At 42.3% G+C, this 12,002-nt stretch overlaps 1 protein-coding gene across 1 annotated transcript in view; it reads right to left on the bottom strand.

Annotated features, from left to right (window-relative positions):
• Window positions 1-4,127, bottom strand: part of Tomm70 (translocase of outer mitochondrial membrane 70) — a 38,497-nt gene extending 34,370 nt beyond the window's left edge. The window contains exon 1 of the mRNA XM_008831243.3: window positions 3,572-4,127. Coding sequence (XP_008829465.1) covers window positions 3,572-3,892 — 321 coding nt within the window. The 5' untranslated portion in view covers window positions 3,893-4,127. The remainder of the gene's footprint in view (window positions 1-3,571) is intronic.
• Window positions 4,128-12,002: the final 7,875 nt, after the last annotated feature.

Raw genomic sequence — 12,002 nt, 5'->3', positions numbered from 1 at the left:
TTTTTTTTTTTTTTTTTTTGGAGACAGTACTCTTTTGCCAAGGCTGGTCACAAAGTTATGGGCTTAAGTGATCCTCCCAAGTAGATGCAACTCCAGGAATTAGCTACCATACCCAGCTCTTCCTATGTATTTTAAAATAACAAAATTTGATCCTCCTGCCTCTACCTCTTGAGTGCTAGGATCATGGATATATGTCACCACACCTGGTTTTACACAGTGCTGGGATAAAAACAAACAAACAAGGGATTTGTGCAACTAAGCAAGCACTAACTGTATTTTCAGCCCTCTCCTATATACTCTAAACCACTGCTGGATTATTCATTACCTAGTACAATATAAGTGCTATTTGCATAGTTGAATATTTCTGATCCTCCATTTGTTGAATTCACAGACGCAGAAAGCATGGATAGAGCTGACTGTAATAACAAAGGTGAGCAGTTGTTCAGTTGAGAAATGACAGCAGTGGGAATAGAGTGGTCAGCTATTTAAGACATGATGTAGAATGTTCCGGATTTATTTACAGGTTAGAAATGGAAAACATGTGAATGGTCAAAAAAGACAGTGATGGAACCTAAGTTTCTAACTTGGGACACTATATGAGGCATATTAATTAACAAGGAGCACACATTGGGAAAAAGAGGAGGTGACTATGAAACACCTCTGAGACAAGAAGTCAAGATTCCTTTCAAGTTAGGCCTTGAGAAGACTGGCTAGTCAAGAAATCAAAGAGTCACCAATATTTGAGTGCTAAATGACGCTTTTGGAGGGTAAGCAACGCTCATGGAATCAGTAGAGTATACACGAATGCTTATAATAGAACCAAGAAGGTCACTAAAAAGGAAAAGCAGAGAAACAGGCTGGAAAGGATACTAAGAAATCAGTGAGGGAGATACCATGATATCTATCCATCCACCCATTCACCCACCTATATTTTTAAAGAATCAGGAAAATGTGGTATGTCAGCAACAATAGGAAAGGCAGTATGAAATATACTAAAGATAAAGGTAAGAAAATATTAGTTATATAGGAGTTACATTAATTTTTTAATTTTTTAAAAAATGACTAGTGTGGGGTGGGATGGCACATGCCTTTAATCCCAGGCAAAGGACCAGCCCCGTCTACAGGTCAGCCAGGGTTACATAGTAAGACCCTGACTTAAAAACAAACAAAAAACTCTAGAAACAGGTCAGTCAGGGAAAAAGAACAATTTCAACTCAGGGAAAAAGAACAATTTCAACTCAAGGAAAATGAATATAGCAAGTTACTCAATCCTAATACCTGAACTAAACTGTTTAAATATTATTCTGGCCTAGTTGTTTTTATCATGGGATTAAAAAATAATTGAAAAAGTTACTAAAAATCTTCAGACCACTTATAAAATTTGAAAATCATTAGTATTGCTATAGACAATGTTGCAAAATTGAAAAGGGAATTTAAAGCAATCTAAATTCCAAAAGGGAATTTACCAAATTCTTAAGCATGCCTGGGATAAATAAGGTGATGAAACTGTGTTAAAAGTTTCATACATATAAATTACCCTTATTTTTAATGATGGCTGAGAACTTTTATGGAACTTTCATTCATCTACTATGTTAGATTAAAATTAAACAGAAATTTTATATGAAATATACAAAATTTCATATACATGAAAATGACATAAAACAAGCAATTCAAAATAATGCAAATTAATTCTCTGGACAACCACCCTCCCTGGCACTCACAATCATCCATTTCTGAAACAGGCACTTAAAAGCTGCTTTGCTAAAATGTACTGAAGCATCACTTGGGCCTACAAGTTGACCAATAACAGGCTAAAAGTCTAATATCTCTTTCTTCAATTTGTGTCTGTCACCTTGGCTGTACTGAAGACACAAGAGGTTATGTCACTGCCCTTAACCTTGCCTCTTGAGTCACCTTAGATTTCAGAAAGAAAGAAAGTTCACTGGACAGACCACCCTCCAGAAGAGGGTAATTATCTATGTGCTGAGGCCACACCCAGTAACAGAAGTAATCCTCTAGTAGGTGGCAGACAAAATCCTTTAGAAACCTCTTCACTTTCCCCTAGCAGGATGAGACCTAGGCTAAACAGACCACCTCTAGGAAAGCGGCTTAATTATTTGTACTTCTTACCCAGACTTTTCCTCTATTTAAAGCTAAAGTTCCTATCAGTACCCTAAAGATGGACTGGAATCTTTTATTTGTTCCTCTTTCTAATGTGGATACACTGAACAACTGGCTTTTTATCATTACTTATCTCTTTAATTGGTGTATTGGGGTTGGGTGGTGCAGCATAGTTTGTTGAGGCTTCCAGAGCCCAGCTTTCACCCTAAAAACTTCAGGACCATTTGTAGCACTGAATAAAACAATTTTAAGAGAGCTAATTATTTTCAACTTCTTCATCTACAAGGATGGCAGTAAGTTCAGGAAGATAAAATGACTTTACCAAAGTAACAATGCTAGCCAGTCCAATTTAGTATGACATCTCCCTGGTTCTCAAAAGCCATGGGTTTGCTCCAATATTGCAATGCGTCTTTTCTAATTAGAAACAGGCTGCTTTATTCCCCCATAGGAAGAACAAATAGCTTTGAAGGCTAGCACAATGCCTCACACTCTGCAAGCACTAGCCCTATAGTCATAGCAGAACTTTGAACTCAAAACACCAAAAAAAAAGATACTTAGGAAAAAAATCTACCTTTAAAAGGAATGGACTGGAGAAGACTATCTCATGCATACAAGTGTATTCAAACTTTTTCATGCACGTTAAGTGTACATAAACTTGCATATGTATAAAACCATTTTACATGTGTCTCTGGATTCTGATGTACTCTGGTACTACACCACCATACAACTCCAGACCTCTAACCTCACTCAATCCCAGGTCAGGCCAATTCTCCACACAGCTGTCAGATTTGTCGAAAGGATTTAATAGATCAACAGATCAGACAAAGCAGTTCATTAGAGACCTTCCAATGCTTGGCCTAACAGAGAATCTGTATGAGGCATGTCGGGCTTGGATATACGCACATACCCAGGTGAAACAAAATTTTAAGGTGTTTTTCAAAGAACTCACACTAGTACATTAAAAAAAAAAAAAAGGACCCACCTCCATTTTATTCTTTAGAAACTAGCTTTTTTTGTTATGCAAAGCTACCTAATGAGATTTTTTTTTTCAGTTTTGTAACTACAGGCTCGTTAGTTATTAAGTGGTTCTCACTGAATAAGTCGTAGACCTCGAAAATCACAAAAAACTCATGTCACAACTCAAATCATTAATGGAATCTGTCTCGGCTTGTCGGTGCAACTATGTTTGCACGTTCCCAATACCTACACCACTAGGGATAAATGCTGTGTCACTGGGAAGACAAGCAAAAGGTTTTGCTGGAACCTCAAAGAAACTATCAAAGGACGTCTCTACCCCTCCCCTCCCCACGAAAGCAGTCAGAAGGACTCCAGAGTCCTCTGCGTCCGCTAGACAGTTTCCGACCGGTGAGGGAGCCCCTCACCCGCACAGCGGGTCAAGGAAAAGCTGCAACCACTCGGGTTCACCTCTACGACCCAGGCGGTTTCTCACCATTTCCAGGGGGGCACCAGAACCGTCGGGGAGGCCACTGCCCAGGGCCGGGCTGGCCCTGCCCTCAGGGGTCTTCCGCTCGCTGTTGCGCTTCAGGCCGCTGGAGTCGCCCCGGCCTCCCGCCTCCCGGCGCCTCCGCCGCCGGCTCCACAGGTACATGGCCCCGGCGCCTAGCAACAGTGGCGCCCCGACGGCCAGCGCCACCTGCCATCGCGGCAGGGTCCCCGCTCCTGTGCCAGGGCCTGCAGTCCCGCCGCCGCCCACTCCACTCCCGGAGCCGGGCACAGCCGCCGCCACTTCCACGGGCTTAGAGGCGGCCATGCTGACAGTCCTCTGCCACCGCCGCCCCACGGGTCGCGGGCGCCACGGTCACCGGGGCAGCGGGGGAAGGAAGCCGGGAACTAGGAGGAAAGCAAGGCGCCACCGACCACGCCAGGCAGCTGCGGGGGACGACAGAGAAGGGCCAGAGGTCACCGGAAGCCCGGGGCATGCCGGGCGAGCCTGTGGCTGTGCCCGCCCCTCCCGAGCGTGGGGGGAGAATCATTTCCGGGGTCAGGGAAACCACGTGTAACCGGATTTCTGGGTAGCGTTTCCTTTTGCCTTACGGATTGGAACACTCCTGGGATTTCGGGCCTTGCGTAGTGGCCGACATCCCCTCTACCTCTAGGAGGCAAGGACCCACGGCCTGGTCTAGTGGAGCGAGGGAGCTGTGCGCAATGGGTTTGGGGTGCGCGGGTGTGCAGAGGGGACGGAGGGCGCCCCGGAGCATTAGGAATGGGCGAAAGTGTAGAAAGCGGTGAAGTTAATTGGTGGATAGAGGTGGTGGGCGGGGTGGAGGACAGGCTGCCTACCTGATTGGTAGGTTTTTAGACCAGGTTTGACTTTGGCGTTGGAGCCTGGACCTGGGTAGCACATAGCTCTATTAAAGACTAAAAAATGTGCGAGGACAGCCTGCTTGTGTAGCCCAGTTTCTTATGGCTGCAGTAGCCAGATTGTAGTTTGGATGAGTTTGAGGTTACAGGGGCAATGGCAGAGAGCAGTAACTACATGAACTCCAGAAAAGGTAGTTTGACTGTAACCGAAATGACGTGGGGAGGGCGTCCCTATGCTCTTCAGCTACATTAGTTATGAAAGTGATGATGGCTATGTTAGGAGACTTTCTGAGTGGGTAGAAATGAGACTCCTAGGGTTCTCACCCGCTTCCAGTCATCCAATGTGTATCTTAAGTTGGTTTCCACCTGACACCCACGCCCAGTCATCTTCCCCTGAGTTAGGGTTCCAAACAGCAGCAGTTTCCCCCCTCCCCAACAGGGACCTCACCTTGACCTTTAGAGTCAAGGGAAAAAAACTCTGCTGAGAAGCAGCCTGCCTCTCCTCTGATCTCCAAAGATAAGATAAGCAGATTCTACCTGTTAACCAGAGATTTTAGAAGCTGTTTATCACAACAAGCTTTTCTCTTATCTTAAGAGAGAAAAAGTAAACACTTCTAGACCCTAATCCTACTTGCTTTTCTTGCTTCCCCCTCCCTGATTTCTCCCTCAAACATTCCCCCTTCTACACCCTAAAGCCCTCATATATAAAGTCCCAGCTCACAGCCCGTGGGCGATCTTTCCCTTCCTTGCCCTCCACTGACATCTTTCCCTTCCCTGACATCCTTCCCTTCCCTGACATCTTTCCCTGACATCCTTCCCTTCCCTGACATCTTTCTCTTCCCCGAGGGAAAGGTGCCCCGTGCAAAATAAATCTGTATCCCGTTGAGAATTCCATCTGTGCCTCAGTGCCTCATCCACGCCGCTCGCTCCTGCCCGCTCTCTACCTATCACCCTGGAGCACATGTACCTATCACAGCACTCTTGTTTACTCACCTACATGCTTATTTACAGCAGCTTTCTTAAATATTCCTTTCTCGTTCCCAAAGTGTATTTTAATCCATCACAGCTCTGGCACATCCTTTATTTCCTGCTTGCACTTTGGGTCGGGTCTCTTAAAATATGAAAATCACCGGGCGTGGTGGCCACGCCTTTAGTCCCAGGACTTGGGAGGCAGGCAGGCGGATCTGTGAGTTCAAGGCTAGCCTGGTCTACATAGTAAGTTCAGGTCAGCTGGGACTACAGAGAGACCCTGTCTCAAAAAGAAAGAAAAAAAAAAAAGAAAGCTCCCTGTAAGGTGTTTGGAATCACATTATTTACAACAAGAAAAAAACAAGTATGAATAAAGAAACAACACAGACTATGGCTCTATTTCAGGTATAAGGGTTTGAAGACTCGTGTATTAAAAAATGATTATTTGGCTTTTAAGCCTCACAGGATGTTCAACATGACCGCACTATATGAAGATGCAGAGGAAGATAAGTGCTGCCAGAGTGGACTGATTAAAATAGAATGACTTAATTTGAGATTTGAGAGTCGTTACTTTCTTCTTGCTTCAGGTTGGTTCCCACTGGTGAAATGCTTCCAGACAATGTTTCTTAGCAACAAACCAAACCAAAGAATTAAAAACAATAGTGAAATTGAGTTAATCAAGTAGTGATTTCTGCAGGCACTCTTCTGATCTTAGAACTCCGAAAACCTAATCTTTTGCCCTATATTTTAACCTTGACTTTTGCAAAACCAAAAATATTTTTCCTTTTCAGAACTTTCCATTTCTCTATGATATCTTGGAGGATTGTAGGTTACTAACTGTAATAAACCAATGGACCAAAAAAGTGTATTTGACTTTTTTGCACTTTTGTTTTTGTGTGTATGTGTGCCACGGACCACATGTGGAACCTGTGGAGTCTGTTCTGTCCTTCCGCTGCATTTCTTCCCCACTATTACCATATTGCATAGCTGCTTGTTCTGGTATCTGCTACTCACGTTCATTTTGAATCCTTTAAGGATAGGAGCCATGTTCTACTCATCTTTGCATGCCTGCGTTTGTTACCAGGTTAGATATATGATGGGTGCTTGTTAGTTTATTCATCCACCAATACAAGGTCTGGAGCAGTTAATGCAGAATAAAAAGTTGATGAACTATTTAATGGACTGCTGCTTCTTCATTACTTATTAAACTTCTCTATTACATTATTAATACTCCAGTATTAAGTCTAGTGCCCACATTGCTGTCACTACTACTGAGGCAAGCTAGGAACTCGGTTACAAAGTACCCAGAACAGCTCATTTCCATCACGACCACCATCGTCATTGTTAATTCCAGACCTGACTATGCTGTGGGCCTGCCCTCATCTTCACTGCTGCAGCCCCTCCCAGTGGGATATGATTTGTATTTTGTATCTTATGATATGTAAAATCCTCCATTTTCCCCAGCTCTCATACTGTTAACTGTCTCCTGAACCTGGCCCTATTAAACTAGCATCAAATCATCAGTTGAGTAGGTGGTACTGCTTTACTTGTCAAGGGGAATGTCGTGTCATGATTCAATCAAGTGGCTGCTCATCCTGCTGTCAGAAGCAGCCTCTGCATTATCTGCAAGGAGCCATGTATAGTAACCCTAGTTCTCTCTCTTTCACTGTGACTGATAACTCATATATATAATTTATGCACTCATTTGCCAGCTTCTGCCCACTTACAGGTTTATAAGATCTTTTCATCCTTACTAGCTTAGTTCATTGCCACCCACAAGAATTTGGAAATGTAGAAATATTGCCTTGTACTTTATTATTATTTTGGGAAAATTTTTATTTTATTTATTTTGTTTGATTTGCATGTGTGTGCATGTATATGTGTGTGGGCACTTGTGTGCCGTTGCACATATGTGGAAGCCAGAGGACACTTGTAGAAGTAGTTTCTCTTCTTCCTCCATGTGGATCCTGGGGATGGAATTCAGATTGTCAGACTTGGCAGCAAGCATATATGTGGAAGGCAGCAGTCCACCTTGGGTATTATTCCTCTGAGCCATTCACCATATTTTTTGAGACACCATCCCTCTCTGAACCTTGAGCTCACCAATTCAATGTGATTGGCTAGGGGTCTGTGAGCCTTAGGGATCCTCTTGTCTCTTGCTTTGCCACCACTGAGATACAGGTAGCTTTTTATTAATACATGGGTGCCAAGGATCCAAACTTGGGTCCTCATGCACACACAGCAAGCACCTTACTGATTGAGCCATCTTAGCTCATACTGTGTTTTTAATTTGTCTTTACTTAATGGCTAATAGTGTTGAAAATCTCTTCATGAACTTATTTTCCATTTGTATATTTTTTCAGTGAAATACGTGTCTTTCATGCCTTTTACTTTTATTTATTTATTTATTTATTTATTTATTTATTTATTTAGTTAGTTAGTTAGTTAGTTAGTCTTTTTGAGACAGGATCTCCCTGTAGCCCTAACTCGCCTGGAACTTACTATGTAGACCAGGCTGGCCTTGAACTCACAGAGATTCACCTGCCTCTGCCTCCCAAGTGCTGGGATCCAAGACATATACTACCATACCAGGCTTTTCTTGTTTTCTAATTAAATTATTTGTTCTTTTTAAAGAAAATATTTTATTTGTTATTTTTATTTTACTCGTATAAGTGTATTGCCTGCATGTATGTGAGTGCACCCAGGTCCTGCAATGACCCGGAGGTCAGAAGAGGGCTTTGGATTCCCCTGGAACTGGAGTTAAGGACGGTTCATAGCCACCATGTGGGTGCTGGGAATCGAACCTGGGTTCTCTGCAAGAGCAGTCAGTGCTCTTAACCGCTGAGCCATCTCTCCAGCCCCATGTGTGTTAATTTTGTATCCTGCCATTTTGCCAAAGTATTTATCAGCTCAAAGAGTTTCCTAGTGGAGTCTTTTAACATCTCATGTACAAAATGATACCATGTGTACATAAGGATACTTTGACTTCTTCCTTTCACACCTGTATCCCTTTTATCTCCCACTTTTGTCTCATTACTCTAGCTAAGACTTCAAACTATATTGAATAGGAGTTGAGAGAGTAGACACCCTTGTCTTATTCCTGATCTTGGTGGAAGTGCTTTCAGATTTTCTCCACTTAACTTGATTTGGCCGTAGGTTATCATAGATAGCCTTTATTATATTAATATATATTGCCTCTATTCCTGGTCTCTTTGGAATTTTTATTATAAAGGGATATTAGATTTTGCCAAAGGGATTTTCTGCATCTATTGAGATGATAATGTGATTTCTGTTCTTTGAGTTCATTTATGTGATATATTACATTTATTGATTTGGAGCTTTAGAATGAAGCCACCTTTTTAATGTGTTCTTGAATTCAGTTTGCAAGCATTTTATTGAGAATTTTTGATGTATGTTCATTAGGAAGATTGGTCTGTAAATTTCTTTCTCTGTTGTATTTTTGTCTGGCTTTGGTATCACAGTAATACTGGCTTCTTAAAATGAGTTTGGAAAACTCCTTCCTTTTCAATTTTGTGTGATAATTGGAGAATAATTGGTGTTCATTCTTTTTTTAAAGGCCTGGTAGAATTATATAGAGAATCCCTTTGGACCTAGACTTTTTTTAGTTACAAGATTTTTTTTTCTTTTTGAAAAATCATTATTTATGGTGTGGGGAGGGCATGACCAGCACTTGGGGTGGTCAGAGGATCTCTCCATGTCTTTTTCAGGGATCCAGCTCAGCTCCTCCATGAGGCTTGGTGGCAAGCAACCTCAGCAGCTGTGCCTTCTTGTTAGCTTTTTCTTCTACTGGGGGGAGTGGGCCTGTCGGGTGGGTCTGGGCCCCACTGCACAGTCCTTTGACTTCATTTAGTCTTGATACTCAGAGATTGAAGCTGAGATAGAGATCCAACAGCCACCAGGTTGCAAGATTTTTAATTACTGCTTCAAGCTCATTGTTTCATGCAAATCTGTTTAAATTATTCATCTCGGTTTAATTAAGATATATTTTTAATTTTATTGATTTTATTATGCCTTTTTATCTCTAATTTTATTAAATTTGGGTCTTGTCTCTAGTTTTATTGGTTTGTTTAACAGTTTGTCAATCTTGTTTATCTTTTCATCTTTTCACAAAGACCTCTTTGTTTCATTTATTCTTGGTATTTCTTCTTCTTCTTCTTCTTTTTTTTTTTTTGGTTTTTTTGAAACAGTGTCTCCCTGTAGCCCCAGCTGGCCTGGAACTCACTATGTAGACGAGGCTGGCCTTGAACTCACAGAGATCCACCTACCTCTGCCTCCCAAGTGCTGGGATTAAATGCGTGCACCACCACACCCAGCTAGCATGATTTTTTTTATAGTTAACTATTACTTTAGCTTCACAGTGGTTCTATCCCCAGATAATGACATATTACAGACAGCACTACTTGCAGGGGAGGACTGGGGATAGGTCCTGGTGCCCTAAACTCCAATGGCCTCTTTTGACCTCAATGGACATTGTACACACGTGGTGGTGCATTTACATACATGCAGGCAAAACACTCATACAGGTCCAGGAGTGGTGGTGCATGCCTTTAATCCCAGCATGGGAGGCAGAGGCAGGCAGATCTCTGTGAGTTCAAGGCCAGCCTGGTCTACATAGCGAGTTCGTCTATGTAGTGAGTTCCAGGCCAGTTGGGGCGACAGGGAGATGTCTCAGTAAGACCAAAAGGAGAAAAAAACCCACAAAACAAAAACAAACAGTCATACACATAAAATTAAATAAATCCAAAGAAATTGGATTTAAACCTGTCTCAAAAGACCCACAAAACAAAAAGACCCACAAAAGAAAAAAAAAAGTCATACACATAAAATTAAATAAATCCAAAGAAATTGGATTTAAACCCTGTCTCAAAAAGACCAAAAAAAACAAAAAACAAAACAAAACAAACCAATCATCCTTAAAGCACTAAAAGGGACATTGATAGTACTGTGGGTGTTAATATATTAGTCATAGTGAATCTTAGTGGAAAGAAAAAAAAAAGCCCAGTAAGGCTAGTGATTAGTTTTGGAATGATAGAAAACAGAGGAAGGGAATGTAACTAGAAGGGGAAACTGTAGGGGCAAAATATGTGAGGAGACAATAAGGGAATTTTGGGCAAAGGTAGACTGAAGAGAGACAGGTAAAGGCATGCAACCAGGTAATGTAGAACAGTTTCATCTCTCAGGAGGTTGGAGCAGAGACCTTGTAATCCAGAGCAGACTATGTTCTTTGGGAAAGGAAAAAGTAAAAGGAATGGGTAAGGAAATGAAAAAGATATAGGAGTAGAACAGGGCAGGGCTGAACTGGCTTGCTAAAATGGCATTTGGTATTAAATAAAGATGGAATAATAGCTGGGGCTGGAGAGATGGCTCAGCGGTTAAGCGCACTGACTGCTCTTGCAGAGGACCCAGGTTCAATTCCCAGCACCCACATGGCAGCTACGAACCATCCTTAACTCCAGTTCCAAGGGAATCTGACACCCACTTCTGACCTCCACGGCATTGCATGACACAGGTGCACTCACATACATGCAGGAATACACTCAGACACATAAAATAAAAATAATAAATAAAATATTAAAAAAAGATGTAATAGCTGATAGCTGTAGAGGTGAGGGAACTGGGTGAAATATAGGATATGAAAACTTATTGGCCTGATTGTTTGCTTTCAATCCTCTTCCTCTGCCAACTCCTGATACATTGTCTTCTGCTGAGAGTTTCTCTATGATAGGTGGTCCAACTCTACCCTCTGAGTTGTCCCTTCGATGATTGGATCCCTGTCCTTGGTCAGTGCTTCACAGGTGGAGTCTCAGATCTGGTCCAACCTCTGTGAATTACTTCAGGGCTCCGACTGTAAATGCTAGCCCTGCCCCTATGCAGCTCTTGCTAATGCCTATGCACTGCTTGGAGGCTCTATGAATGTTCCTGTATATGTTTCTGTTCCCGTCCAGGTTCCAGTCCACTGAATACTGTGCAGATGTGGCTGAAAATTTCTTTTTCACAGTCTCACAGTAGTCTGTTCATCAGATTTTAATGTTTAGCCCTGTGACACTTAGTCCACGTTCCCTGAGTGTAGTCTGCAGAGGGTCTCAGGCTGCTGAGCTACCGCAAGAGCAGACATCTTTTTGAAATGGCAGTTTGCTTCTCTTCTGTTGTTTGCCAATGTCAAGGACTCAGCACCAAGGGGAGAGAGTTTTTCCCAGTTTCTCCTACAATTGATGCTGCTGCCCTGGGTATGGCCTCCCCTGTCCAACAGTCTAAGTGGCTAAGTGCTCTTAACCACTGAGGCATCACTCCAGCCCCTGAAAAGCTAGCCTTTTCAGGGTGGGGAGATGATTCAGCAGTTAAAAGCGCTGCCTGCTGTTCGAGATGGCCCAGATTTGGTTCCTATTACCCACATGAAGCCTAACAATCATCAATAACTCATGGGATTCGATGCCCTCTTCTGGCCTCCTTGAACATTGCATGCATGTGGTGCACTTACATACATCCAGACAAAACACTCATAAACATCAAATAAAAAATAAATGGAAATAAAAAAGAGAAGCTGATCTTTCCTCTATTGATTTATTTTA

Source organism: Nannospalax galili, unplaced genomic scaffold (genome assembly GCF_000622305.1).
Source record: "Nannospalax galili isolate Female #2095 unplaced genomic scaffold, S.galili_v1.0 scaffold355, whole genome shotgun sequence".
In the NCBI taxonomy this organism is placed as follows: domain Eukaryota; kingdom Metazoa; phylum Chordata; class Mammalia; order Rodentia; family Spalacidae; genus Nannospalax; species Nannospalax galili.
This window is presented reverse-complemented; position numbering and strand designations above follow the sequence as displayed.